Below are 16,767 nucleotides of genomic sequence, written 5' to 3'. Positions count from 1 at the left end.
GGCCATCTTAGCAAGGTAAGGAAGAAGTCGCCGCAGCGCGGGGATTCGGGTAAGTACTGTCCGTTTGTTTTTTTTAACACATGCATCGGGTTTGTCTCGTGCCGAACGGGGGGCCTATTGAAAAAAAAAAAACCCGTTTCGGCGCGGGACAACCCCTTTAAGTCTTACTAGAGGCTAGAGGAGTGGGACATCCTTTGATCAAGTTATCATCAGGGGACCATTAGATGTTGAATCATGAGACAAGCTCTTTTAAGGGGTTGAAGACTTTGGACAATATCTTTTTATTCGATCCTGATAATAAGTTGACCGCAGGGTGTATCACTTCTGGGAACCCAATCAAACAGCTGTAATCTGTGGGAGAAGCTAACAGAACTAACAGCAGCTGCTCGGTTCCTCTGCAGCACCTCCAAAGCAGAAATCCAGCATTACGTAGTTTCAATTAAAATGAATGTTCAGGTTTGCATGACTCCTGTAGAAGAAAGTAGAGGCAACATGATATATGCCCTATTGCATCTACCTATGGTATGTTTACCCTCAATGAAAGGACTAGTCGTCTTGTCATTTTGTTTTCTTTTTCTTTAGCTTGTTCTCAGGAAGTGGTGTGAACTGATTCCAGGGGCAGAGTTCAGATGCTTTGTTAAGGAAAACAAACTAATAGGTAAGTACACCCACGTGTAAGATACAGACGTTTGTCCATATAGTGTATGTTAAGTATGTGTAGTAGTCAAACTATGAAATGTGAATAATTTCGTTATTGCAGAGGGTGTCACCTATGAACAACTCCTCTCAATGCTCTGTTATGGCATAACATAATGGAGTGCAGTTCCTTAAGCAGGTCAGAGGGCCCCCATATGGGTGTTGGTGTCTGTGCAATGTTTTACCGCAGTGACCCTTGAGCACAAATGATCAGATGCTAAAGAGCACCCACAACTATGATGGTAGATTAGTGAACCTCCACTTTTAGGCCGCTCTCACACAGCCCGCTTTTTACTATGGCGTTTCAAATGCTGCGCTAATCATGATACATCACTCCCATTGGTTTCAATGAAGCCTTGCAGACTAGTGCTGGGAACGCCAACATTTTCGAGCGCTGCTTGTTCTATTTTCATGCGTTTTAGCACTTGTTAACGCAACTGATCAAAAAAAGCTGTCAAATACTGTTGCATGCATTAAAAAAAAAAAGTGCAACATTGCAGTTAAACGTTGCGTTTTCAGGCTTAGTGTTCCGTGAATGCATGTATGAGAGCAGCCTTATAGTAGAGGGTTACATTATAAGCAGATTGTTTATGTGCCTTGAATTAATGGAGGTAAACACTACAGGGAAATTATATTTGTCCAAGCCTGCTGTCTCAGCACCATCAGCAGATTATAGTCCTTATCTCATGACTTCATTAACAAGATTCTTAATTTTTAGACTGCTGATTTTCTTGGCATGTCCAAACAGAAACAAAACCTATATTCTGCTAATTGTACAATTACTGGAATTGCAATGGAGAGAAGCATGGGTGAATTTCTAATAAAGCAATTACCTAACAAAGAATTGTTTATGAAACATGAATCTTGTTTTCAACAGTTATAATAGTTCAAATAAATCATTAAACAACTCTGTAAAAGGTTAATTAACCTTTTTAATTTAACCCTTTCCAATCCACTGTCTGACATCTGAAGACATTCTGATTGAAGGCTGTACAGCTCTGATTACAGAAGGTGTCCGGCAGGGTATTCTTACTGTAGATTACAGGCCGCTCTCTTGTCGGGGGCCTCTCCAGCATGTCCCATACCGCAGTACTGGCTCTAGCAAGCAGATGGCGCCATTGTATAATCGCAGAAAGAGAAAGCCCCCTAGGCAACCCTGAATCCAAAATTGGATTGCAAAGCGTTAAAATAATTAAAAAAATAAGATTAGTGCTAAATTGCAGTGATAGCAAATGCATTATAAAAGAAAACACTGAAGTTTTGTAGCCAAAAAAATGACTCTGGAATCTTGTAAATCAAGTGACAAAGTCATTTATATAGGGAAGAGTTAACCATCTGGCCATGAGTAGGTTAGGTAGAAGTTATATGGACTTCTGTATTATTAAGGTTATTCCCATTGCAGACAGCCATGGTAAATATGAGAATAGTTTTCTGTATACGGCAGCCAAGATTATGAAAACAGGCAAGAGGTCTATTCTATACTGTTTCTGTAATTGCCTTCACTTCTGCGGGGGTTATGGAAGCTACATACAGGGCTGATTTTGGAATTCCAGACACTTCTAGCTACCATATACATACTACTATTCTAATCTCAGCCATAATTGTCCCAACAGTGGGATTAACTCTTTAAATATCCCAGTGTGAAATGTTTTTCCAGTGGCACATTTGACATGTATCATGTAAAAGTTCCCTGGCTTAGATGCAGAAACTGATGATGACTCTGTTCTATGAATATTTTAGCCATTGTTAGTCATCCTGATACAGCTGACAAGAAGTACCTTCAGCCAGCCTCAGCATTTTATATTAACTGTAAAATGTATTCTTGCAGTCTTGCTTGCTGTATGATGACTCACGGAATGCATGGATCATTTCCAGAATTACAATTTGAATACCCAAAACATATGGTGTTAAATAAAGACTTCAATCTATGAAGATATACTGCGGTTATTTCTTGTTTTTTAGATTACCTTATACTTCTTTTAGGGTGTATTCTCACTCTGATCATGTTGCGATTCTTGTTGCAATTTTAACAAAGTTGCAGCAAAAAAATGTATTGTGTCCATGACAGGTGAAGACACCCTTAACTTGCTTTTTGAAGCCAAATATCACTGAATTCTGGTGAAACTATAGTTAATGTGATACGCTCTTTTCTCCATGTCTCACACTCGAAGGTGCAGAAAGGTGAAGTCTTGGGAATTCTGTGGTATTGTCCTTGTGTGTCTTTCTGTGACATGGAAGGAACACTAGTCCATGGGGATTTGCTTTCCATGACAGAGCAAGTCTTCGAATGTTGACCTATGATACATTATGCTTATGACTGTAACTGTTGCATGATTATATTTTTCTTAAACATCTTCACTTGGATATACTTATTGCAGGTATATCTCAGAGAGATTACACACAGTATTATGAACACATCTGTAAGCAGAAAGAGGATATCCGCAAATCAATACAGGACTTTTTCAAAGACCACATTCAATACAAGTTCATTGATGAGGACTGTAAGTAGTTGATTTCCAATGCCTACAGTGGATATAAAAAGTTTACAAACCCCTGCTAAATGCCATGTTTTTGTCTTGTTAAGAAATCCGAACAAGAAGTTGAATCATTTTAGATTTATTTCTACCTTCAAACTGAAATAATTTAGGGTATAAAATAATAATGTTGCATAAGTGTGAACACCCTCATATAGAGTATTTAAAGATGTGGTTGTGTTTAGAACTATCCAAGCACATATAAACACATGATAAATAGTAGTCAGTACACTGGTGCAGTTATTTAAAGGGACTCTGATTTGCCTCATAAAAAGTTAAGCCGTTCTAGTAGGATTTTCCTGACATTTTCTTAGTTCCATTTTTAAGCAAGAGCCATGGTCCATAAAGAGTTTATGACACAGCAAAGAGATCTGATTGTTGAAAGGTATTAGTCAGGAGAAGGGGAACAAAGCATTTCCAATGCATTACTGTCATCAAGAAGTGGATTTAATTTGGTCCAACAGTGACATTACCAAGAACTGGACGTCCTTCAAAAATTGATGAAAAGATCAGAAGAAAATTGGTCCGTGAGGCTGCCAAGAGGCCTACAGCAACATTAACCCCTTGAGTGGCACGCCCGAAAATCTTCTGGGGCGAGCTACACTGCCCATAGCAATATAGATTGGAAGATTTCCGGGCTATGTATCACTATGGGAGCTGCAGAGCACAATGCCACAAGCTGTGGCATTGTGCTCTGCCTGCACAGACCCACACAGAGCAGTTCAGGATTTTGAAATAAGAAGCAGGGAGATACTGCCGATCTGCCGGCAATCTTCCGCTTTTTATTTTAAACTCCTGCACTAGTTTGTATACAGGTTGCCATAGAGACCATAGGCTTGTCAGAAGCAAGCCGATGGTCTCTGTGGCACGGAAAGCTGGTGCTTGGCTGTCAGAGGACAGCCAGACACCAGCTCATACAGCAGAGGTAAGAGAAAATATCTGATCTCTGCTGTGTTAACCCTTTAAATGCTGCAGTCTATGTGAGTGCAGCATGTAAAGGGCTGACAGAGGGAGGGGGCTCCCTCTGTCAGATGACAGCCAGGCACCAGCTCTTACAGCAGAGATCAGAGAAAACATCTGATCTCTTCTGTGTTAACCCTTTAAATGCTGCAGTCTATGTGACCGCAGCATGTAAAGGGCTGTCACCATTGGACCCCTAGAATGTGATCAGGGGGTCCTGATGGGTCTCTGTGAAAGTCCCCTAAAGGGACAAAAAAAAAAAGTTTAAAAAAAAGTTTAAAAAATTATTAAAAAAACAAAAAGACTTGTCTCCCTTTACGTTGTCAAAAATTTAAAATTACACAGAGAAAAAAGTTAGTACATTATTTAACCCCTTAATGACACGGCCCCTTTTTTTCTTTTTTCCCCATTTATTTTTTTCCTCCCCCTGTTTAAAAAATCATCACTCCTTTATTTATCCATCGACGTCGCAGCATGAGGGCTTGTTTTTTGCGGGATAAGTTGAATTTTTTAATGGTGCTATTTAATGTACCATATAATGTACTGAAAAACTTTTACAAAATTTCCAAGTGGAGTAAAATGAAAAAACAAACGACACTCCGCCATCTTTCAGTGCGTTTTCTTTCTACGGCACACAAACTGCAGCAAAAATGACGTGATAACTTTATTCTATGGGTCAGTATGATTACTACGATACATAACTTGTATAGTTTTTTTTTTTTGCTGTAGTACTTGTATTTTTTTTTTCAAAGACATTTTCATTTTTTAAAATTATTTTCTGCTGCATCTTCTGCGCGCAATAACTTTTTTATTTTTCCATCGACGTACTGAGCAAGGGCTCATTTTTTGCAGGATGTCCTGTAGTTTATGTTAGTGCTAATTCTGAATACATACCTTTTTTTGATCGCTTTTTATTGCATTTTTTTCTGGGAGACAGGGTAACTGAAAAAGTGCATTTGTGGCATTCTTTATTTTTTTTTCGAACTACGTTCACTGTACAGGGTAAATAATGCACTACTTTGATAGATCAGACATTTACGGAAACAGTGATACCAAATATGTATTTTTCTTTTATGATTTAGATTTTTTTTTTATAGATATGGCAAAAGGAGGGTGATTTTTAACTTTTATTGCTTTTTTTTAAGTGTGAAAAAGAAACCTATTACAATTTGGTATTGGCATAATCGTACTGGACTGTAGAATTACTTTAATACATTATTTATACTGCTCAGAGAATGCAGATAAAAATAAAAAACATGCCAGAATTACAGATTTTGTTAATCTTGCCTCTAGAAAAAATGGAATAAAAAGTGATCAAAATTTTACATGTTCCATGTTTACATGTTGGAGTTCATCCCGCAAAAAACAAGGCCCTTTAGAGCTCCAGCAATGGGAAAATAACATTAATGCGGCTCTTGGAATGTGGCGACACAAAAGCAAACCTTTAAGAAAAAAAATGTTTTAAATGTACAAAAATAACAAAACCTAAAAAAACTGTATAAACTTGGTATTGCCAGAATCGTGCTGACTCAGAGAATAATGTTATCACATTATTTATTCTGCCCGCTGAACGCCGCAAAAATGAAATCCAAAAGACAAATGGCAGAATTTCTTTCTTTTTCCACAATCTCCCTACAAATTTTTTTACAAAAGTTATGCAATACATTATATATACCCAAAAATGTTGCCATCAAAAAGTACAACTTGTCCCGCAAAAAACAAGCCCTCATACGGCTGTATCAATAGAAAAATGAAAAAGTTATGGCTCTTGGAACGCGACTTCAAAATTTGTTGAAATTAAATGATTAGACTATTTAAAAAACCTGCCCTGGTGGGTCTGACAGGGTGGTAAGAAACCCGCCACTCAAGGGGTTAAAGGAGCTGCAGGGATTTCTAGCAAGTGCTGGTTGTGTAGTGCACAATACAACCATCTCCCATATTCTTCATATGTCTGGGCTGTGTGGTAGGGGATGGCAAGATCTTTTCTAACAAAGAAAAACATCCATGCCGGGCTAATGTTTTGCCATAACCTACCAAAAGTATCTGGGAGAGCATGTTATGGTCTGATGAGACCAAGCTTGAACCTTTTGGCTATGATGCCAAAAGGTATGTTTGGTGCCAAGCCAACACTGTGCATCACCAAAAAAACAACATACACACAGTGAAGCATGGTGGAGGCAGCATTATGCTTTGGGGTTGGTTTTTCTACTGCTAAAACTGGAGCTTTAGTCAAGATGGAGGGAATTATAAACCATCCCAAATATCAGTCTATTTTGGCGCAAACCCTTCAGGCCTCTGCTAAAAAAAAACTGAAGATGAAGAGAAATATCACCTTTAATCACATCAACGACCCAAAGCCAACGTCCAAATCGACCAAAGAATGGCTTCACCAAAAGATCAAAGCTTTGGAGTGGCCAGAAAATCTTGTTTCTGATTCTGAGAGTCCTTTTAGATGCTTTTTGGCAAGTTCCAGCTGGGCTTTAGTGTGTGTTTTACTGAGAAGAAGCTTCTTTCTGGCCATTCTGCCATAAAGCCCCGATTAGTGTAGTGTTGCAGCGATGGTTGACTTTCTGGAAGTTTTTGCACATAAGATCTATGGAGCTCAGCCAGTGTGACCATTGAGTTCTTGTTCACCTCTCTTACAAAGGCACTTCTCCCCCTGGTTAGTTTGTTGGGTCAGCCAGCCATAGGACCAGTCCTGGTTGTTTCAGAATTCTTCTATTTAATAATTATGGAGTCTTATGCTCTTTGGAACTTTCAGTGCAGCAGAAATATTTTTGTAGCCATCTCCAGATCTGTGCCTCCACACAATGCTGTCTGAGTTCTTTCCTCCTCATGGCTTGGTTTTGTCTCTTATATGCATTGTAAGTTGTGACACCTTATACATACCGGCCTGTCCTTTAAAATTATGTCCAGTCACTGAATTTACCACAGGTGGACTCCAATCAAGGTGTAGAAACATCTCAAAGATGATCTAGAGATATGGAAGACCCCCAGAGCCAACTTTCAAGTGTCATACCAAAGGGATCTGAATACTTGTATCAAAGCAAAATATTAGAAATCTGTGTCATTTAAAAAAAATGAAAGACTAACATTCAGTTTTAACTTTATCATTATGAGGTACTGAGTGAATGATGAGAAACAAATTGGATATTTTTTAATTTACTCAAGGCCACAACATAAAAAATTGTAAAAAAAAAAAAAGGGAAAGGGTCTGAAGACTTTTTGAATGCGTTGGATATGGAGAAGGGGAGTTCAGAATGAGATGAAGATGTGGGCAACGTTTCCAGAAGTGTTTTTTAGTCTTTAACTTAACAAATATAAAGCTATAAATCCGATTCAGACTGCCGTGGCAGGTAATTCCAGTGCTCCTTAGCCCTGTTTTTGTTTAATTAGATTTTTCATCTTGATCTCATTTCTGTAAAATTAGCATAGACGTTTGACACACCAAACAGATTCTATTAGTTTTATGTATATCATTGATTGTTCTGTCCTCCCTATGAGTGGAGCATAAGTAGACAGGCAGATAACCTTCCCTGCAACACAATGACGATGGAGCAATGTCCGCTTTCAACTTTATTGCAAGGTAGAGGTAAAACTGTAGAACAAAGAAAATGATGCACTTAGCAATGTACACTAACATAGCAGTACATAGAATACATTACATACATGTGAGAAGACAGGAAGCATGTAATACAGCCATGAGGGATGATAAGTGTGCATGCGCATACACTAGGACACATGCTATGCTATCTGAATAACACACATAGGACTAGAAACTATAGAAGTGGTATAATCATGGAACTGGAAACATATATACACAGGATGCTAAGAGTAGGACATCAGGTAGAAGTTATCACATACCGACGATGCCACTGTGAGCCTGGATAATAAAGGTTTGCAGAGGGTCTCTAGAGCAGTCCAGACATGGAGGGAATGTGCCAGAAAATGGCTACTGTGGGCTGAGCTGATGATGTCACTGAGGTCATGGGTAAAAGGTACAGCATCCCTCAGAGGACAAAATACACTGAGGCTCAGTATGTGAATGCACACTAGATGGAGCCCTAACAGAAAGTCCATCTAATAATGCCAGAAATAAAGCAATATCATATACCTTATACAGTACAGACAATTTTACTGAACAGAGACTGCCAAAGGCATGACACTCCCCGTCTGGTAACCCAAGGTTACCACATTAAGACCTCTTCGTTGTGAGTAATAAAATTAGTTCTGTAACAGGTCTGAAGAAGAGTTTAGGCTCATTTTGTTTGCACAATTTGACTTCCACCTTTCTGACTTTCCCGTCTTCACTAGGAAAAACCTTGGTTATGAGTCCCATAGGCCATTCGTTTCTTTTTGACTGAGAGTCCTTGACAAGAACAACATTGCCAACTTCCATGTTGGGTTTACTGGAATGCCACTTATTCCTAGTCTGTAAAGTTGAGATGTATTGTTTCCTCCACTTTTCCCAAAACACATTTGCCAAGCTTTGTACCCGTCTCCATTGACACTTGTACAAGTCTTTAGAATCAAACTCACCAGCAGGAGCTGTAATTGCATCGAACTTTTGCGTGAGTAGAGTAGAAGGAGTTAGCAAAGGAGGGTCATCTGGATCTCTGGATATTGGCATTAATGGTCTCGCATTTATGATAGCTACTACTTCAGCCATAAGAGTTGTGAGGGTCTCATGGGTGAGTCTTGAAGTGCCCTCGTGGAGGAATATCGAATCAAGGATCCTACGTGCTATGCCGATCATACGCTCCCATGAGCCGCCCATGTGAGAAGAATGTGGAGGGTTAAATGACCATGTGCAACCTTGGTTCGCAAGATATCTTCTTACATGGTCGCTGTCAATGTTTGAGGGAATATTCAACTCTTTACACGCTCCAATGAAATTGGTACCTCTATCAGAACGGATTTGCTTGACTGGACCTCTTATAGAAATGAAGCGTCTTAATGCATTTATGAAGCTGGATGTGTCCAAAGACTCAATAACTTCTATGTGCACTGCCCTGATGCTCATACAAGTGAATAGGACAGCCCAGCGTTTGCTGTTTGCTTCGCCTCCTCTAGTGCGCCGCGTGGTGACGGACCATGGGCCAAACACGTCGAGCCCAACATTTGTGAACGGTGGTTCAGTGCTGAGTCGGTCAGCAGGGAGGCTAGCCATTTTCTGCGACTGAAACGTACCACGGAGTTTCCGGCATGTAACACATCTGAAAATGACATTACTCACAAGTCTTTTGGCTCCAACTATCCAAAATCCAGCTGTACATAGAGCTCCCTCAGTGAACAAACGTCCCTGGTGTTTAGTCTGTTCATGGTAATGCCGCACAAGTAGAGACGCAACATGATCGTTAGGGAGTATTACAGGATGGCACTCGTTACTATCAAGCTGTGCATTTGAGACACGTCCTCCAACTCTCAACAGTCCATTAGCATCTATATATGGGTCAAGTTTCCTGAGGGAACTATCTTTAGGCACATTCTTTTGATTTTGGAGTGATTCTAGTTCTCTTGCGTAAATCTCTTGTTGCACACAATGGATGACAACGTCCTTGGCCTGTGTAAGTTCATCCACTGTATAGCCCTTTGGACAGCGGTGCCAACCTCTGCAATGACTTGATCTTGCTGGCGTGGCTCTGAAGGTTCTGGCGATATGAATTAAGCAACTTACAGCGCGGTTTAGTGACTTCCAAGTTGAGAACCTGTTAAAACGTTTAGATCCCAGCTGTTTGCTAGAAAGTGTCGTAATGAGCGTGGAAACTTGAGGGCGAACCTCTGCATCGGAATCTGGGTCTAGCAGTTCATAGGTGCTTTTCTTGTGAGTATCCAGTACTGGTTTATAAAGGAAAGTTGGCCCTGTGAGCCATGTGGTATCTTTAAGGAGTGGTGCTGGTACAGCTCTTGTAGCATGATCTGCTGGGTTGTGATCAGTCGGTACATAGCGCCACTGAGTAGGTTTTGATGACTTTCTAATCCTATGGACTCTGTTATGCACATACACATAGAATCTCCTAGACTCATTGTAAATGTAGCCCAGCACTACTTTGCTATCTGTATGAAATTCTGTGTCATCAAGTGTCATATCTATTTCTGTCACAATGAGTTCAGCTAGTTCTACTGCCAGAACGGCAGCACAAAGCTCCAGCCTCGGTATGGTAGGCTCAGGAGATGGTGCCAGTTTTGCCTTTCCAATCACAAACCCAATATGTGTCTGGCCCTTAATGTCAATCGTTTTGAGGTAGGCAACTGCAGCAATTGCTTTCACTGAGGCATCACAAAATACACACAGCTCTTTAGACTTGACCTCTGCAATAGGCACGTGTGCATACGGCCTAGGAACGTGTAGGTCGGATAATGCTACCAGGGAGTCTCTCCACTTTACCCACAATGTCTCCTTCTCTGGGGAAAGTGGGGAGTCCCAATCGCATGTATCTGCAGTCAAGTCTCTGAGCAGCATCTTACCTTGAATGGTCACGGGAGCTGCAAACCCAAGCGGGTCGTAGATGCTGTTGATCGTAGATAGGACACCGCGTCGTGTGAATGGTTTTGGCTTTTGATCCACCTGAAAGGTAAAGGTGTCGTTGTTGAGGTCCCAGTTGAGCCCTAGGCTGCGCTGCAAGGGTATTGTGGCCGTTGCCAAGTCTAGATCCTTCAGGTCATTGGCGTGATCTTGAGTGGGAAAGGCTTTCATGACAGCCTTGCTGTTTGAAGCTATCTTATGGAGTTTGAGGTTCGAACAAGCAAGCATACTTTGGGTTCTTTTGAGTAGGTCGATTGCTGCATCTGGTGATGGAAGTGATTTCAGGCCATCGTCCACATAAAAGTCTCTTTCTACAAACTGCCTGACATCTTGTCCATATTCTTCTTCACCTTCTCGGGCAGACCTTTTGAGTCCATAGATGGCGACTGCAGGAGATGGGCTGTTGCCAAAAACATGTACTTTCATTCGGTATTCCATTATGTCTTTGGTTTGGTCGTTGTCTTTAAACCAGAAGAATCTCAAGAAGTTCCTATGTTCTTCTTTCACTAGAAAACAATGAAACATCTGCTGTATGTCGGCAACAATGGAAATTAATCCTTTACGGAACCTAATGAGCACTCCTAATAGTGTGTTATTGAGGTCTGGTCCGGTCATGAGAGCATCATTGAGGGAGACTCCTTCATACTGTGAACTGGAGTCAAATACTACCCGGATCTGTCCTGGCTTCTTAGGGTGGTAGACACCAAAGATTGGCAGGTACCAGTGTTCCTCCTTTTCTCTTAGAGGTGGAGCAACTTCCGCATGACCGTTTCCAAATATCTTCTCCATGAATGTGAAGAAATGTTCACTCATATCTGGCCTTCTTAGAAGGTTGCGTCTGAGTGAGAAAAAGCGCTTCAGTGCTTGATCTCTGTTGTCGGGGAGATGGCGTCTCTGAGTTTTGAAAGGAAGTGGTGCCACCCAATTGTTTGCTTCATCTTTGAAAAAGCCTTGTTCCATTATGTCCAAGAAGGCTTCGTCTTCAATAGAGGGGGCGATTTTATGGTCGTCCTTTGTCCTCTGGAACACTGTGCACCCTAAGTGGTCTCTGTCTTCGTCACAGAAATGGGTCCCGATTTCCGTAGAGTCAGAGTATGAAATACTGCTAGGTGTGTCTCTTATAAGGAACCTGTTAGGACAAGGCTGGAAGAAGGATGGACGTCCATTTTCCAGTGTATTAGTGCAATAGGAGTTTACCGTGGATGGTTTGTGGACATTTCCTAGGCAGACGTCACCTACAATGACCCATCCTAGGTCTAGTTTCTGTGCAAATGGAGAATTCTGAGGGCCATTTACCTGTTTTCTGACCTTGTGGACTCTTATGATGTCCCTTCCAAGCAGAAGCACTATTTGAGCCTTAGGATCTAAGGCAGGGATGAGATGGGCCATGGTCTTCAAGTGCTTATGTGGTAATGCCGCTTCAGGCGTTGGAATCTCCTCTCTGTTGTTTGGAATTTGATTACATTCTATCAGTTTAGGTAGAGGCAGGGATGTTTCACCATCCATGGATTCTATTTGAAAACCAGTAGCTCTTCTTCCGGCTTCTTCAGTCACACCTGTGCAAGTCTTAAGTGAATATGGAGAGCTATGTCCTTCAATGTTGAAGATGTCGAAGAAAGTAGAGCTGGCAAGGGACCTGTTGCTTTGATCGTCAAGAATGGTATACAACCTTACAGCCATTTCTTTGTGTCCAATTGGATAAACTTTAACAAGACAAATCTTAGAGCAGGATTTACCTCTGAGGCCCTCTCCACAGACTTGGGTACACTGGGGTGACACTTCAGGAAGTACTGAGACTTTCTCCTCCCCGCCATGCTCTGTAGCCTGGTCTGAAGGCGTGAGAGTCCATGGGGCGGGCTCAGGATGTAAGGCCGTGGTATGCTCCTTACTATGACATTCTGAACACTCGATGTTTGCTGTACAGTCCTTCGCCCTATGAGATGTTGAGGCACAACACTTGTAGCAAATTTGGTTTTCCTTGAGAAAGGCTTTCCGGTCCTTAAGAGGTTTTTCCCTGAATCCTCTACATTTCTGCAATGGGTGAGGCTTCTTATGTAGAGGGCAGTCTTTGCAAGGGTCTCTTGTTGAGGGATGCACAGCAGATATGCTGGTTTTGTGTACTGCAACAGGTGTAGCTTTCGGGTTACGAAGTGAAGCAGGTTTGTTAGTTCTGGTGTAAGTGGTTTCAAATGTTGAGAAGTCAAAACTTGGGTCGTTCCTAGTCTTTGATTGTTGGCGTATGAAATCCACAAAAAAGGAGAATGGAGGGAATGAGACGTTGTGCTGTTGTTTGTACTTGGAGCCTTGAGTAATCCACTTTTCTTGTAGACTGTAAGGTAATTTCTGTACAATGGGGTTGACACCACGTGCTGTGTCTAAAAATGCGAGACCTTGCAAGTCTCCCTCACCTTTAGCAACTTCGAGTTCCATCAGCAGGTCACTTAATTCTCTCAGCTTCTGAAATCCTTTATTGGGAATCTTAGGAAAATCCTCAATCCTTTTGAAGAGTGCATTTTCTACCACTTCTGGTGAGCCATAACACTCCTCCAGTCTTTCCCATATCATTTTTAGTCCTCTGCTTGGGTAGTTAATGTTGATGTCTCTAATTCGCTTTGCATGTTCTGCTGACTCGTTGCCTAACCATTTGACTAGGAGGTCAACTTCTTCACTTACAGACAGGTCGAGATCTTGGATCATATTTTTGAATGACGAACGCCATGCTCTATAGCCTTCAGGTCTGTCATTAAACTTTGTGAGTCCTTTAGTTATTAGCTCACGTCGTGCAAAGAATTTGACGAGGTCTGTCATACCTTGATCTCTGCATGGTAGATCTGAAGGTAAGTTGCTTTGTGCAGGTCCTATTGAGTTACAGCGATTCTTTGACATGCTGCTATGATAATAGTCACAGTCTAAAGGTTCATTCTTATTGGTGGCGACCGTGGTACTCCAAACATTTGTTGGTTCAAGCTTAGGTTGTACTGAGGGCCGACTGAATATCAAACTGCTATCTAATTTGATGTTGGGCATTTGGTGTGCTGAGGTCACTTTCTGTGTTACCGGTTGCTGGCGGAGCTCTTTTTGGAGGTTTGACTCCTCTCCCGGATCTGAGCACAAGTCGTCACCCGACTTGGCATGTAGCTGAACATAGTCTGAAGTACGCTGGAGATTGTCTTGGTGACCAGAACTGCGCCTAGACATGTTGCTGAATCTCTCACTTGCGTAAATCGCTGCTTCTTCCAAAGCCTCTGCTTCGGCCACAGCAGCTGCAGCTTCTTTCTCTACTGATAGTTTTTCCAGTGCTGCTTCCATGCGTGCTTTCTCTACTTTTAATTGCCTTTCTTGCTCAGCATAATGCACTCGCATTTTGGCGGCTTCCGCTTTTGCACGAGCAATGGCTACTGTAGAGCTACTCACTGACCCTTTTGAGCTTCTGGAGCTAGCTGAGATGTGAGACCTTGTCTCATACAGTCCAGTCTCTAACGTTGACATGGTGACGCTCCGGACGAGCTTACGTGCTTACCGCTGTAGTGGGCGTCCTGTAGCAGTATCTCTGCGTATAGCACAAAACGTGGTTTAGTATCCTGCTGTCTAAACTGCTGGTGCCCTGTGTCCAGCCTGTGAGAAGTCCCTGTTTCTCTATCCAGCCTGCGAAGGGGCCGTCGTTTTACTGGTATCCAGTCTGTAAGTGGCCGTCGTTTTACTGTTCTGTCCTCCCTATGAGTGGAGCATAAGTAGACAGGCAGATAACCTTCCCTGCAACACAATGACGATGGAGCAATGTCCGCTTTCAACTTTATTGCAAGGTAGAGGTAAAACTGTAGAACAAAGAAAATGATGCACTTAGCAATGTACACTAACATAGCAGTACATAGAATACATTACATACATGTGAGAAGACAGGAAGCATGTAATACAGCCATGAGGGATGATAAGTGTGCATGCGCATACACTAGGACACATGCTATGCTATCTGAATAACACACATAGGACTAGAAACTATAGAAGTGGTATAATCATGGAACTGGAAACATATATACACAGGATGCTAAGAGTAGGACATCAGGTAGAAGTTATCACATACCGACGATGCCACTGTGAGCCTGGATAATAAAGGTTTGCAGAGGGTCTCTAGAGCAGTCCAGACATGGAGGGAATGTGCCAGAAAATGGCTACTGTGGGCTGAGCTGATGATGTCACTGAGGTCATGGGTAAAAGGTACAGCATCCCTCAGAGGACAAAATACACTGAGGCTCAGTATGTGAATGCACACTAGATGGAGCCCTAACAGAAAGTCCATCTAATAATGCCAGAAATAAAGCAATATCATATACCTTATACAGTACAGACAATTTTACTGAACAGAGACTGCCAAAGGCATGACAATTGATAGTTCAACTTTTTTTTTGTCTTTTAGTTGTTTTTGATATCTACAGAGACAGTGAGGTAAGTGAAATGTATCTGCTTTAATATTTTTTCCGAAAGCGCAAAATGTCCAAAATATCAATTTTACACCTTTTGGTTGCCAGAACAATTTTCACACTTTTGAAATGCACAAATATAATCTAATTTACAAAAGTAAAAAATCGTACTAAACCCACATGCCCATATATTCTCTAAAAGTAGACATCTGACACATTGTCAAAGTGCTACTCTGACGCAGAACAGCATGAAGGTGCTTGTGCTTACAAGGTGCAAAGTACCGTACATACTTGAGTATTAGCCGACCCAAGTATAGGCCGAGCCAATAAGTTTTACCACAGAAAACTGGTAATACTTATTGACTCTAGTATAAGCCTAGCTATACTCGAGTATATACTAGGTAAAAAAACACAACGCAATACTCACCTCCCAGCCGGCGTCTGTGTCCCCGACGCGATGGTCTTCCCGGCGGTGCGGCAAGCTGCTTAAGAATCCCTCCCGCTGTCATCTTCCTGCTCGGCTTTGAATTCTATCGCCGTCAGCGCTGTGTAAGCAAGCGCTGTAATTGGATCGAGCGCCAGCCAATCCCAGACGGCGCTCGATAAACCAATCACAGCCATACAGTGATGTCATCCACTGAATGACTGTGAATGATCGAGCGATGGCTGTGATTGTCTGTCGCTCGATTCAATCACAGTGCTTACTTACACAAATTAAAGCCGAGCAGGGAGAATTCTTAAGCAGCTTGCCACACCGCCGGGAAGACCATTACACCGGGGACACAGACGCCGGCTGGGAGTTGAGTATTGCGGGTTTTTGTTGTTTTGTTTTTTTACCTCACTCGAGGGGGCTTTTTCAGCATTAAAAAATGTGCTAAAAAACTAGGCTTATACTCAAGTATATATGGTATATTCTATATAGATATAGATGGATATGGATATTGATATATATCTTTAAATTGAGTGGCTACCAGTGTGACCCAAGCTGAAAAGATGCACAATACCTCCTAGAAATAAAAGTTCAATATGTGGAGAGTTCATATATAGCACTTAGACAGAGTGCACATAAGATCATTAGAACTGAAAAGGCCAAAAGTCCAGTTTCAAGCTGCAAATTTTATACAAAGTAACAGTCTAAAATACCGGAATTGTACCGGAATACCTTGAAAGGTAAGTGCACCACTAAATCCTATATATTTGATGATGGTTGCAGTGATTTTGACGAGCTATTGATTGCTATATCCACTGTCGTGTAGCTTGGTGATAAACAAGATATCTTTTCACCTAAAACTCCCAAGTATATAAAGTTTATGTATGACACAATCTAAATTTAGTAAAGCTAAATCCTTTTCCATGTTACAGAGACCACCAGGAACATACACTCGCTAACGAGCATACGTTACCTACTTTTAAGTCTAGAATATTGTTTACTAGTAGAGATGAGCGAACGTACTCGGTAAGGGCGATTTCGCAATCGAGCACCGCGATTTTCGAGTACTTCACTACTCGGGTGAAAAGTACTCGGGTGCGCTGTGGGGCGGGGGGTTGCAGAGGGGAGTGGGGGGTAGCAGCGGGGAACAGGGGGGAGCCCTCTCTCTCTCCCTCCCCCCCCCCCCCACTCCCCGCTGCAATT

General features: G+C 41.7%; 2 protein-coding genes and 1 long non-coding RNA gene across 4 annotated transcripts in view; 1 reads left to right on the top strand and 2 right to left on the bottom strand.

Moving 5' to 3' along the window:
* Window positions 1-16,767, bottom strand: part of LOC136612021 (uncharacterized) — a 516,282-nt gene that overhangs the window by 75,800 nt on the left and 423,715 nt on the right. The gene's annotated exons all lie outside the window — the stretch shown is intronic.
* Window positions 1-16,767, top strand: part of CDC123 (cell division cycle 123) — an 81,428-nt gene that overhangs the window by 56,083 nt on the left and 8,578 nt on the right. The window contains exons 8-10 of the mRNA XM_066592061.1: window positions 583-658; window positions 3,075-3,197; window positions 15,131-15,159. Coding sequence (XP_066448158.1) covers window positions 583-658; window positions 3,075-3,197; window positions 15,131-15,159 — 228 coding nt within the window. The remainder of the gene's footprint in view (window positions 1-582; window positions 659-3,074; window positions 3,198-15,130; window positions 15,160-16,767) is intronic.
* Window positions 7,676-15,089, bottom strand: LOC136612010 (uncharacterized). 2 transcript variants are annotated; one of them, XR_010790335.1, is made up of 3 exons: window positions 14,798-15,089; window positions 8,055-14,531; window positions 7,676-7,788 (listed from the first exon to the last, which is right to left on the bottom strand). XR_010790335.1 is itself a non-coding variant. In XM_066592045.1 (2 exons), exon 2 carries the CDS (start codon window positions 14,203-14,205, stop codon window positions 8,386-8,388), a length of 5,820 nt encoding a protein of 1,939 aa, XP_066448142.1. In that variant the 5' UTR covers window positions 14,206-14,531; window positions 14,798-15,089; the 3' UTR covers window positions 7,795-8,385. The 2 variants fall into 2 exon arrangements, 1 of the variants encoding a protein (XP_066448142.1); XM_066592045.1 differs by lacking the exon at window positions 7,676-7,788 and having other exon boundaries at window positions 7,795-14,531.

The sequence above is a fragment of the Eleutherodactylus coqui genome, chromosome 2 (genome assembly GCF_035609145.1).
Source record: "Eleutherodactylus coqui strain aEleCoq1 chromosome 2, aEleCoq1.hap1, whole genome shotgun sequence".
NCBI lineage: Eukaryota > Metazoa > Chordata > Amphibia > Anura > Eleutherodactylidae > Eleutherodactylus > Eleutherodactylus coqui.
This window is presented reverse-complemented; position numbering and strand designations above follow the sequence as displayed.

Coding starts and splice junctions, on each gene's coding strand:
- LOC136612010 (XM_066592045.1), bottom strand. CDS start 14,205: ATGTCAACGTTAGAGACTGGACTGTATGAGACAAGGTCTCACATCTCA.